Source organism: Vigna unguiculata, chromosome 9, assembly GCF_004118075.2.
Source record: "Vigna unguiculata cultivar IT97K-499-35 chromosome 9, ASM411807v1, whole genome shotgun sequence".
Classification (NCBI taxonomy): Eukaryota; Viridiplantae; Streptophyta; class Magnoliopsida; order Fabales; family Fabaceae; genus Vigna; species Vigna unguiculata.
This window is the reverse complement of record NC_040287.1, coordinates 33,997,713-34,012,021: the sequence shown is the minus strand read 5'-3', so window position 1 is coordinate 34,012,021 and position 14,309 is coordinate 33,997,713. Positions and strand designations below refer to the sequence as shown.

The window sequence follows — 14,309 nt, the reverse complement described above, 5'->3', positions numbered from 1 at the left end:
CGGGTTGATTTTTGTGACTTGTAATCAAGTTTGTGTACATAAGAAGTATATCCTTTGGATGATAGAAAAATTATTGATTAGCAAAGTTTAAAAAATTGTACAAAGTAATACGCTACTCCCCAATTATTTTTTTATTATTCCCATCTTATTTAACAATCTGGTTTGACCTATTTTTTTTTTTCAAGTCATTCATTCAATGCAAGCAATAAAGGTTATTTTTGGTACTTCTAAGCAAATTTATGGTAAATAAGAAATATTTTCCATTGAATAACAAATAAAAGATTGATTAGTATATTTAAAAAAATTGTACAAAAAGTACTATGTATACAGTTCCTTTCTTAAATTGAGATATGATTTAGCCTATTTTTTTCATTAAGCCAGCCACCTAATGAGGAAAGAAAAAATAACTGAGGAGCTGCATATTACTTTTTCGTAAAATTTACTAATCAATCTTTTTTTATCATCCAATGGGATGTACCTCTTATGTATCCCAAATTTGTTTATAAGTTACAAAAAAATCAACCCTTAATTCTTGCACTAGGTGGCTGGCTTGAAAAAAAGAAAAAAAGAAAAGGCCAAATTAAGTAGCCAAATAACAGGGGCATAATAAATAATAAGTATGGAGTAACGTATTAGTTTTCGTACAAATTTTTAAAATTTACTAATCAGTCTTTTTTTATCGTGCAAATGGATGTATCTCTTATGTACCCCGAATTTGATTGTAAGTTACCAAAATTGACTATTATTCCTTGCACTAGGTGGCTGGCTTGAAAAAAAAAATAGGTCAAACCAGATCGGCAAATAAGTAGCGCATAATAACAAAAAAGTGGGAAGTTGCGTCTTATTTTTGGTAAAAATTTTTAAAAATTGTTAATCGATCTTTTTTTTTATCATCTAAAGGATGCACTTCTTATGTACCACAAATTTGATTATAAGTTACAAAAATCAACCCTTATAACTTGCATAAGGTGATTGGCTTGAAGAAAAACATACGCCAAACCAGATAGACAAATAAATGGTGAGTTGCGTATTAGTTTTCGTACAATTTTTTAGAATTTACAAGTCATTCTATTTTTTTTTTATCATCCAATGAGATGTACCTCTTATATATTGATTAATATTGGTTTTATATGGCCAATTAATTTTAAATATTGGTTTAAAATTTTATATTTATGCTTTTGTTAAATTTTTAACATCATCGACTACGTTTTGTATTTTTATTTTGTACATTATCCATGATGCATAATATACCAACATCTTATTTAAATATTGGTTAAAGTTTTTATGATTTACATTTAACTTCATATTCTTATGATTCCATATAGCCAATTTATTTTAAATATTGACTAAAGTATTTATATCTCTACTTCTGTTAACAAATTTTGACATAAGCTTGATAAACATGATTTTATATATATTATTCATAATGCACAATATTCTTACATTTTATTTTAATTTTATATATAACTTAAAAGTTGAATTAATAAATTATTATTATTATTAATGTGATTAGTATTAATAAATCTATAACAATATATATAATATATAATATATATATATATATATATATATATATAAAGAATATAAAGAGGATTTCCTCTTTTGTGTCCACATTTCATAATACCAGTTTTACCCTTAATTATTTTATAAATAATTTACTTTATAAAAACCTCTTTTGTCTTAAACCATTAATTTAAAAACGTTTTTTTATATATCATATTGTTTTAATTTTACATTTAACAACTATTTTAAAAATTAATTATAAATTTGTTATTGATCTTAACTTAAATTTCTTGAAAATTAAAAAATGCGAACACACATATACCGATACCATTGTATGTTCACTGATATTTATTATTATTATTATTATTATTAGTAATATTATTATTATTATATTATTACTATTATTATTACTTAAATTATTATTTTTAATGAATATCTATTATTATTATTATTTTGTACGGAATTCATAACACTTAATAATATTATATAAAATAGTTATTATTAATGAATATCTATTATTATTATTATTTTATAACAATTAATAATATTATATAAAATATTTACTTTTTTAAATATAATAATTATTTAATATTTTTCTTAACACATAATTAAAAAAAACGGGTCAAAAACCTGCTTTGTTGCGTTAAATCCTACAAATTCTTATAAGTTTACTAAGTGTGGATTCTTCCATCACACTTAAAATGTCAATTAGTAAAGTTCATGAACTATTTCTAAGCTCATCAAATTCAAAGATCAAATGTAAATTCTTCAAAATAGTCTTATTATATAAAATATGTGGATTATAGTAAAAAATATTCAAATAAGAGATGTGAGGATAACTAAATCAGAAAATAAGGGTTAACTCAATCTTCCTTCTTTTCGCGGCTACATTTCTTTGCACGACAACATTTTCAACGCGTTCTTAATTTTACTCTGCACACAAAACAGAAACACAGTGAAACACAACATTAAGGTAAGAAAAAACAGTGAATTCAAATGGTAAATATGATGTTACCAACAAGGGGAATTCATTTGGGGTTCTTTGTTTCGATGCAAATCCTTCATTTCTGCACATTTTGGTTAAGGAGGAGCGCCACCAGATTGATCGTGCACGTGCAACCTCCAACTAAATTTTAAAAGTTCTAATTTTCTTCTTCTTAATTCTCTGAATCACTTGAAGAAACAAGAGATAAACACGATAAGTTATTATCATTACCTTGGTTTTAGTTTCCGGCAATGGAATCTTTTTGCAGGCTTCATTTCTGAGCTTTCGAGAGTAAGCAAGAAGCAGAACACGACGATCATGGCCAATGCCACGTGGCTTTGTTTTGTTGGTGGGATCTTCTGATACTCTTCTTCTTCCGTCTTCTTCCTTGTACACTGTGATCACCACCCCATTTGCGTTGTTAGGGTTTCTCTTCACACTCCCAATCTCTTCATTCCTCTCTCTTCTTTCGTTTTCCATGAAATGGATTATCAGAACTATGTATCCAAAAACAAATAATCCTATAAATTCAGCTATTTGTTCAAGAGATTCAGTAGTATCTGCTGATTAACTGAAAAAAAATCAGTGCATATTGAAGTTTCTTTATTGCTACCGAATTTGGTTGACTTTTCAGAGCAAAAGATGTGAATGGTAAAGATTTTGTTTTCTGTTAATTCACACTCTAAGAAAGCAATCATGACCAAGGAGTTAAGTCTTACCAAAACTGGATTTTTGAATTGAAAGATGCACAATATGAATTAAGACTATCATTAATGGAGTAGTTCACAAATACTTATGTACCTAATCGGCCCAAAATGGGTCAAGGCCCAAAAAAATTTACTTCCAAACATGAAGTCCAGATCGTGATGGTCCAATCCAAGTTCAGTTAATATGATTACTCATCCATGTATTTCTGTAATTATCTTATTATCATATATTAATTATCTTCTTCTCTTCTTCTCAACATTAAATACTATACATATTTGTATGATTTATATTCTTTATTGATTTAAGTATGAGATAGTCTTTTTCATATGGATCTTCAAGTTATCTCTTTTAAAATACAATTAGGAAAATATAATTGAGGGAAATAAAGTATTTTGTGGAAGAAATAAGTATTAAAAACGCAACAAAAATCTAGGCCCATCCGCAAGTCTGGGTTTCGGATCTATACATCAGAAACCCATTAGAATTTAGAATCCAACAAAGTTTTCTATAAAAATCTACAAGAAAAAAATGGTGCTTTAATTTACACAAGAAGTATGTGTATTAATCAAGTTTTATATATTGTATAGATTTAAATATTTTTAGTTGATTTTTTAAAAAAATGTATATATTGAGTATTTAAAACATCTTTTTGTTTTTATCTAAAGCTTGGGTTTTTTGATTTTGTCATTAATAAAATGAAGTAATATTATTTATTTTTTAGTCTTTAATTCATTAAACAATAAAGAAGATTAGGAAAACAAAAAAACTAATTGATTTGTAAGTTGGAGAAAAAAAAACAGAAGTAACAATTACATCATCCATTAACTGAAAAAATAAAATGGTAGGTATTTAAATAAAAATAAAAAATATTTTGAATACTCAATATAATGATTTCTAATAGAATTTTAAATAAAATATCTAAAATTGTGAAATACTTAAAATTAAACATTTTTTTTCAAAGTCATATTTTTTCTTTTTATTTGAGAAAAAAAAAAACCTTCATTTTATACAATGGTGCTCATTGTAAAAGATCTATTTCCTATTAATCCTTGATGAAATCTGAGTGAAACTTCTAATCTAAAATACTTGCTTAAAACCAACATTAAAAATGCTTTCTTACTCTATTTGATTAGGAAGTATGAAATTAAAAAATAAAATTAAAGTCTGTTGTTGTATATTCTAGTAGCAACATGGCTTCAACTAGGTTAGCTGGTGTCTGTGTGAAACTCTTTCATATATATACTTTCTTCTCAGCTTAAACTTTCTTATAAAATAACATCTTAAAGAAGAATCCACTAGAAGCAACGGAAACAATATTTAATCACCTGAGATATTTTCCATGGGTTTTAAAAATATTTCATCGTTTATTTTAAAATTATCAATTAGTTAAAATAGTCTTATATTGATACATTAATTAATTCGCTTGTACGTGACAATAAAATGATATAATTTATGTGGACTAATTAACTTTCTAGCTTTTAATTAAAATACAAGAGGAAAAAGTAGGAGGAGAGACATTTATTAACAAGAAAACGACAAAGTACAATAATTAGCTTCTTATTATATATGTTGACTAGAAATTCTAAACGATGAATTTAGTACCTTTTTGATTTATATAATCCTCACTTGATTAATTTTTAACTAACCTCTGCGTTTCGTATACCTCACTATAATTTTTATTTTTAACATTTGTGACATTGATATGGATAATCAAATTATTTAATTTTAAAACATTTTTATTTGAATAAGAAAATTCGAATTTATTAAATTTATTTGTTAATAGAGCAGAGAACATAAAAACATCCAAATTTTATAATTTTATAATTTTAATAAGTAATCAAGTTAATTTCGTTTTCTTTTAAAAAACCATTATACAGATTATATATTTATCGCACAATATTTTAATTTTTTAAATAAAAGAAACTACCTTGTAAAAATTTTCTAGGAAATCTTTGTTGGAATATAAATATCACACAAAAGTTAATTTGTTAGACTGAGAAGAAACCATATCTGAATCGCAATCCATTTTCACCAATAGGAGAAAACATATTAATTTGATTTAAATGAATCTGAACCGTGAATACAATTTATTGAAAATGAATTTCCAAATACAAATATTGACAGAGACTGAATATAAGCACTATTTTTCCAGTATTGGATATGATGATATCTATTACTAGTTCACAAAAAGATACAGTTGTGACTTATGATGAGTTAGCAGGAATGGACAAGAAAAATATCCAAGGCCAAACAAAAGAGATGTGGTTTTTGTGGTATCCTCGTACGTTTGGAGTTGTGAAAGAGAGAAAGTGAGTGAAAAAATCCCATGTATTTTCTGAGATGCAAAACTGCGAATCTTTTTGTTGGCACTTTTAGTGTGTGTTTTTTTCAATGAATATTAGTGATATATTATGTCGTCAGGTGAATAAATATAGTTTGAAATTTTGGGGTATTTGAGATGCATGTAAAAATGGGTGACACAGAGACAGAAAGAGACATAAACACAAAGGTGACTCCACACCTTCTCTAAGAGCCAACCCGACCTTCCGCATTACCCCTCTCCCTTTCCAACTCTTCGATTTCCTTTTTTTTTTTTCTTATTTTCTTTTCACATTTCCATCTAAGATGTCACTGCATTTTCTTTTCTATATGTTTTATGGTTCAACACTAAACATTGAGTAAATATAAAATCAATTTATAATATAATTATATATGAATACAAAATTTACCTTACACATCAATTTTGTAAAATTGGATTAAATTTAAAATTTATTTCTTAACATGAAATAAAATTAGTTTATAATATATATATATATATATATATATATATATATATATATATATATATATATAAATGCAAATCTTATATTACAAGTTAATTTTGTAGAGTTGAATTAAATTTAAAATTTATTTTTTAACATGATATTAGAATCCTGAATTAGATTGTCCTCACAAAATTTATTATTTGTTAAATTTATTATTCTACAAGCTATCGAATTGTTATCAAATCATCTATTAGTATCTAATTTTATGTTCAGGAAAATGTATATGTCTCAACATAAAAAAAATGTATTAGAAGTCTCATGTTAACTAGATATAAGGTCAATATACATTCTATCCAAAATACTTAGAAATATAATCATAATCATATGTAATATTTAAAAATTTAATTATAAGTTTTTTCATAAAAAATCACATTTATTAAGATCAAATTTGTGTATATAAATGAATGTAAATATATCTTAATCGATTTAATAAAGTTGAGTTATAGATAAATTTCACTACTTTAATACAAGAGTATGTGATAGTTGATATTAAGGTTGAGTTAAATATAAATTTCACTATTTTGATATAAGACATGAAAGTCTATCATAAACGAGATTTAAACCGATACTTACTACCACAACTCAATGTGGTGGGAGAATATTCGTTCTTTGGAAACTTCATTCTTTTCCCTTTGAAAACATAACTTATTTGATTGTGGAAGAACTTTAAATTTACGATTTGTAGCTAACTCGGGTGGAGTTTATATTGTTGATTTGTTTTACTGGGGAGGGTTTATTCAATTTCCGTGTCTGGGTACGAAAAACAGCCCCATGTTTTGTTTGGCTGTTGGGACAGACCATGCGCCACTTCGCACTTCCAAACTTGTCCCTTTCATATTTTTATGCTCCTTATCACTTTTACCGTTGCTTCTTTCCCATTACGCTTCAAATTATAAAAAAATATATACCATCATTCTACTTTTTTAATTTTGTTCTTTATTTTTTTACGTGACTTAATATAAATTATTAATTTTTTAAAAGAAAATAGTACGTTAATTAATAACAAACACTAAATTATATAAATTATATGTTTCAACGCTCTTCAATCATGGGAATCTTGGAGACACTTGACCCATTTCCGTCTTCTTATTTAAACAATAAAATAACCAAAGCTGGTAGATCCACAACTCATTTTAAACCCATTGGCCACAACAATTGTGGCGCCTCAACACAACCTTTTTGCCTCTTCATATTCACTTTAAAAATCTATGCTGCAATATCTTCTCTCATGTGCATCTCTTCTTTAGATTCACCAAAATATCCTTAAACAAACAAAAAGTGCAACACTTGTTTCCTTTTTCAAGTAAGAATCCTAGCACGTGGATTCTTTCTAATCACAGGACTCACACTGAATCTTAACCACCAAAGTAAGAACGGGGATGATATCCTCTGAGAATTCTCTTTCAATTTTTTTAAATTTTGTCAAGAATTCCAATTTTTATACCTACATTTGAAGAAATATATATGAACAAAATTATTAAAGATAATAAACAAATTGAACCTTGTTTTACGACATGAGTTCTCACAATTCGTCTTTTAGGTTTCGGACTCCATGAGTGCGTACTCTCAAACTTCACTCACCTTTCATATTTGTCTGATAAAATTATAATCATATCATTAATATTATTGGTTGTTAAATATTTTATATTTGTAATTTTTAGGATTATTATTCGATTTTTGGCTCTGCACTTGTACGTTTATCAAACTATTTTCCAGTTTATAACGTTTAAAACAATAGTGATATTGTTATCCATTTATTATATTATATTATAACGTTAACGTTGAAGAAAAATTTGGAACAGAAGATCATCATCAGCACGCTACCTTTTTCTTAGGCTTGTGCGATTGTTCTGTTTTCATATTCTCTTTTGTTGCCCGTGACTCTAAATTTGTTTGTGGTGTGAAAAAAAGTGTATTTGGTGTTTTTGATAATAAAGAAGAGAGATCGAAAGTATGAATAGTACATACTCTTCTATTACTCTATATAATAAAAAAAATTCAAACGGTATTCATGAGTTGATGAAACTTTCTTTCTACACGATTGATTAAACCTATAATGAGAATCGTCATATGTTGCTCAAAAACATCAGGATAATGGAACATGTTTTTCCCGAGGACGACACATTTCACTGTTCAACCCATGGTATTGTAAACTACATAGACCTATTATATTCATTCATTATCAATATTAACGTTTTGTTTGGATTAAAGAGTGATTTGAATTGATTTGTAGGTGAATATGAGGTTGGTTGGATTAATGAAAAGATAATATAATTTAAGTGGACGTGAGGGAAAAATTTGTGTATAATAATGTGATTGATAATGTTTATTTACAATTTTACTCTTCATGATAAATGTAATGTAAATTATAGAAATTCTGATTATTTAATTTTTTAATGTATTATTTTGAAAAAATAATTAAAATATTAATATGAATAATTTAAATTATTATAATAATAAAAAATATAATGGTCTAATAAAAAAATTATTATTTATAATATTAAAAACTTTGAAGTTTATAGTTTTTTCCCAGAAAAACCCATTGCCCAAATAATTTTTAGAAATAATTAATTATAATTAAATTATAAATTGAACACATAAATTTAAATAAATAATTTAAGCTAATATTATAAAGAATAATAAATTTATTATTAATAATTTAAAACACACTATAATAATAATTTTGCTATTTATATATATATATATATATATATATATATATATATATATATATATATATATTATAACCAAACGATAATTCAATATTGAATGTATGTACCCATTTTATTTTGAACTCCTTCAAGTTAGAAAATACCTCCTTAACATCTATCTACATATCTTATCTTTATACATATGTCAGTTTCGTCACTTTTCAGAAAATATAATAGCTGTAAATTTTATCGCCTTAGACTGAATTTGTTATCAATAATAAATTCAAGTTAATAATAATAGTCAATTTTTTCAACTCACAAAAATTAAATTGTTATTTTGATATTTATAATATGACATTAATTGTAATAAAAATATTAATTTATTATTAATAATTTAAGGTGTTAAATGAAAATTATTTAAGCGCATCATTATCAATACCTAGCAAAATTTCAACTAAATATATAATAATGATTGATTGAGTAGTTTTTAATTAAATATAATAATACAAATTCTGAAAAATACATAATTTACCTTAACAAATTATATTAATATTTTAAAAACTACTTTGTATTTTTGAAGACATTTCTTAAGAAAAAAATGACGTGATTTTTAGTTATAAAAAATTCACTCGCCTATAATTATCTACGACGTTCAAAATTAGGTTTTCCAGTAGTTTAATTCAGAACTGCTAGAATATACAGGCTAACTTATGCAAATAAACTGGCTGGTTTTGGAAAAAAATGGTTTATTTATGAAAAAACTTTACAAACTTGCTATAAATTAATCCTTTTCTTTGATTTTTAGTGTACTATACTTTTTTGAATAATAGTAGTCTTTATCACAGCATTTGTCTTTATTGATAGAGAATAAATATTTAAAAGACATTTTTCAGTGCTTATCAAAATAATGTTAACTTATTTATTCTTTAAATATTAGTTTTTTTGGCACGTATTTTATGCAGTTTCTTGCTTTTTATTTACCGTTACTTTCAGTTTTTCCTCTATTTTCCCTTCCTATCTTTATTTTAATCAGTAGATTTCCTTTTTATGCACACTTTTTTCGCTGAGCATGTGTCGTTGCTCTATGTAAGATAACCAGTTTACCTTTTTATTACAAAGATCATCAACCTAATTAGAATATAATATTACAAATATATGTTATTTGTCAAACACAGTATAACCATTAATATCTATAATAATTATATTAAAATTAATATTGAACAAAATATTTAAAAGTGTAAAACTTTAGCTTTTATAATAATAAGAATATAGAGAAAAAAATAGAGTCTACTAAATTGTTATATTCTCAATTCTTTAATGCTGGAAACTTCTAACATTACTTACATAAATCAATAGAACAATGGGTTTACTTAATTTTGTTGAATGTTTACCGTATTAAATTGACATTCAATGTTAACATGATATTTAGTGAAACTATAAAAGTCAAAAGTTGTAAAAAAATGTGATATTTTTATCATAAAGAAGGTGATTAATTTTTCTTAATAAATGTGGATTAAAGGAGACTAATATGTAATAAGTTGGTTGATTTATGTAAGAAAAAGAAGCCATATGATAATGAATAATGGTTGACTAACACAGTGTAAGATTGATTTTCAGGGATGAATGAAGAAAATGTGAAAAAAGAGGCTTTTTATTTATAATACTTGAATAAATAATTTTTTAATAGACAATTGGTGGATTATAGATGTTTGGTTTGAGTGGGACATAGTATATGGTACACAGAAAAGTCCCACTCTTTTGCCTCAGCGTTGGTTACGTAACTTTCCTTTTATACCCCCACCACCCTTCTATATAACTTCCCCGATCCCTGCATCTTCCTTCGTTCAAAAACAATTTGCCATCTTCTAAACCAACCAACTCCATCAAAACATAACCACTTCTTAAACAAAACTCTTCTTTTCTTAATTTCCAAGTGCTCTCAGTCCCTCCACTTCCCCAATGGCGACTTCAGTCGACAACCGTCCGTTCACCGCCCACCGGCACGGCGTCGTTCGCACCTACAAGCCCGCCCCGGAACTCCCGCGTCCCATGAAGTTACCCCTGCCAACACCGCTCTCCGATTCCTCAAGCGACGAAGAAGAAGAAACCACTGCGATGAAGGAACTGATTCTTAAGTCCAGCGTCGAAGTTGAATCCTCTATTTTCGACCCTCGCGACGATGGAACCGCCGACCACTGGGTCAAACGGAACGCCTCCCTGATCCGGTTGACGGGGAAGCATCCCTTAAACTCGGAGCCACCACTCGATCGTCTCATGCACCACGGTTTCATCACCCCGGTTCCCCTCCACTACGTCCGTAACCACGGGCCCGTGGCACGGGCTCGCTGGGAGGACTGGACCGTTGAGGTCACGGGCCTCGTTTCTCGGCCCACGTGCTTCACCATGGAGCAGCTGCTCCACGACTTTCCCAGCCGCGAGTTCCCTGTCACACTTGTCTGCGCTGGGAACAGGCGCCAGGAACAGAACATGGTGAAACAGAGCATCGGTTTCAACTGGGGGCCCGCCGTCGTCTCTACTTCGGTGTGGCGCGGTGTACCGTTGCGGAGCCTGTTGAAGAAGTGCGGGATCTACAGTCGCACGAAGGGAGCGCTTCACGTGTGCTTCGAAGGCGCCGAGGATCTGCCCGCTGACGGTGGGTCCAAGTACGGGACGAGTATCAGGAGGGAGGTTGCACTCGATCCCTCTCGCGACATCATCCTCGCTTACATGCAAAACGGGGAGCTTTTGTCCCCGGATCATGGCTTCCCCGTTAGGATGATAATACCCGGTTTCGTCGGCGGCCGCATGGTGAAATGGTTGAAGCGCATCATTGTCTCTACCCAGGAATCTCAAAGCTATTACCATTACATGGATAACAGGGTACTTCCATCTCACGTTGACGCCGAACTTGCCAATGCAGAAGGTATTTCCCTTTTCTCCATTTCCACTTTCTCTTTTCTTCTTAATTACTGGGTTCATCAATTCTTATCGAAAAGTGCGTATGTGTTTCAAAATCTGTAGCTTGGTGGTACAAGCCAGAGTATTGCATCAACGAGGTCAACATAAACTCCGTCATAACAACGCCCTCTCACGAAGAGATCTTGCCCATCAACTCATGGACGACTCAGTTGCCTTATTTCATCAAAGGCTACGCTTATTCCGGTCAGTTTCATCTCTTGTATTTTTTTCTTCCTTCCCCAGTATTACTATCTGCAGGTTTCTCTCTTTTTTATTTTTTTAGGATTTGGGAAGGTACCTGAAGCTAGTTTTACTAGCAGTTTGAATAATTTATATGAGATTATAAGTTAAAATTTTATCTTTACTTTAATAAAAATCATTATGGAAAGTAATGTTGAGAAAGAAGAGACGGAAAAACAAGTTTTGATGTGATTTGGCTTTGGAAGTGAATTTGGGATAAACCTGAAGATTGTTGTCGTTGATGCAGGAGGTGGGAGAAAGGTGACACGTGTGGAGGTAACGCTGGACGGTGGTGAAACGTGGCGAGTGTGCAGTGTGGAACGTCCCGAGAAGCCGAACAAATATGGGAAGTACTGGTGTTGGTGTTTCTGGTCGTTGGAGGTGGAGGTGTTGGATCTTCTCGCAGCAAAAGAGATTGCGGTGCGAGCTTGGGATGAGGCCCTCAACACCCAGCCTCAGAAACTCATCTGGAATGTTTTGGTAAATACCTCTTTCAATCCTACCTCCATTATTCATTAACTCTACTGTAATTCTGTATAACTTTGTTAGAAAACAACTTCAGTAACACTTAAATAACATTCTAATAAAATAAATGAGATTAAAAGAAAATAGAAAAAAAAATGGAAAACTATGTTTTAACTCGAGCACCACAGTGCTCTTTTGATTCATTGTTTCTTTTATCTGTCACAATATGTTTTTATTTTTTTTTATTTTATCTATTATGATCTTATGACGTCAACCCGCTGAAAATGGGTCAGTTTCTGTTTCTTTCTTCGCCTCTCTCTCTCTCTCGTCCATTATCTGTCGTTTTTCTTTCCCGCGTGCTCATTGACAACGACCTAGCTTTGGTAGGTTCGCATCGCACACAACTTTGGTCCCGTTAAAATAGTGACAGCTGGTAATAGCTGTTTCCGTGACTTAGGCATCTAGGTTTAGTATTAGTAACTTGAAGTAATTAAAAGTTAAAAAACATGAGAAACAATTAGGTTTTTAATGAAATTGATGTTAATAAATAATTTAGAGTGCAATTTACGAAAGAAGGTTTTGAACGTGCAGGGAATGATGAACAATTGCTGGTTCAGAGTGAAGACGAACGTGTGCAGGCCGAAGAAGGGTGAGATTGGTATAGTGTTCGAGCACCCCACCCAACAAGGCAACCAATCTGGCGGATGGATGGCAAGAGAGAGACAGCTGGAGAAATCATCAGAGTCCAACCCATCCCTCAAGAAGAGTGTTTCCTCCCCATTCATGAACACGACCACCAAAACCTTTTCCATCTCCGAAGTAAGAAAACACAACAACCGCGATTCAGCTTGGATCATAGTCCACGGAAATGTCTACGATTGCACCCGCTTTCTCAAAGACCATCCCGGCGGCGAAGATAGCATCCTCATCAACGCCGGCACCGACTGTACAGAGGAGTTCGATGCGATCCACTCCGGCAAAGCCAAGGAAATGCTCGAAGCCTACCGAATCGGCGAGCTCATGACCACCGACTACACCTCCTCTGACTCCTCTTCCCCGAACTCCACCGTGCATGGGAATTCTGAAACCACCCACTTGGCCCCAATCAGGGAGGTGGCTCTCAACCCACGCGAGAAAATCCCATGCAAGCTCCTCTCCAGAACCTCCATCTCCCACGACGTTAGGCTCCTCCGCTTTGCGTTGCCCAGCGAGGACCAGCTCATGGGTTTGCCAGTCGGGAAGCACGTATTCTTGTGTGCCACCGTCGACGAGAAGCTATGCATGCGAGCCTACACTCCCACAAGCAGTGTAGATGAAGTGGGTTTCTTTGACCTCGTCGTCAAGGTTTACTTCAAAGGAGTGCATCCTAAGTTCCCCAACGGTGGGATCATGTCTCAACACTTGGACACTCTCCCCATTGGCTCTTTCCTGGACGTGAAAGGCCCTCTAGGCCACATAGAATACACCGGCAGAGGAAACTTCCTCGTCCAGGGAAAGCCTAGGTTTGCCAAGAGGCTAGCCATGTTGGCTGGTGGAACCGGGATCACACCCATCTACCAAGTGGTTCAAGCCATTCTAAAGGACCCAGAGGACCGCACCGAAATGCATATGGTGTACGCGAATCGAACCGAGGATGATATATTGCTGAGAGATGAGCTTGATGAATGGGCTAAGAAACATGACAGGCTCAAGGTGTGGTACGTGGTGCAAGAAAGCGTAAGAGAAGGGTGGGAATTCAGTGTGGGGTTCATCACCGAGACCATCCTGCGGGAGCATGTTCCACTTGCATCTCCTGATACCTTGGCGTTGACTTGTGGTCCACCACCCATGATTCAGTTCGCGGTGCAACCCAATTTGGAGAAGTTGGGCTACGACATCCACAACGACTTGCTCGTGTTTTAGTATAACAAAATACTAGGCTGTATCTCTTATTATATTCTATATAAATAATTCAACCACCTTCTTTCAAGACTT

At 31.4% G+C, this 14,309-nt stretch overlaps 1 protein-coding gene across 1 annotated transcript; it reads left to right on the top strand.

Annotated features, from left to right (window-relative positions):
* The first annotated feature begins 10,509 nt into the window (after positions 1-10,509).
* On the top strand, positions 10,510-14,309 carry LOC114164208 (nitrate reductase [NADH] 1). Its single transcript, XM_028048784.1, has 4 exons — positions 10,510-11,595; positions 11,694-11,834; positions 12,118-12,350; positions 12,927-14,309. Exons 1-4 carry the CDS (start codon positions 10,632-10,634, stop codon positions 14,235-14,237), a joined length of 2,649 nt encoding a protein of 882 aa, XP_027904585.1. The 5' UTR covers positions 10,510-10,631; the 3' UTR covers positions 14,238-14,309.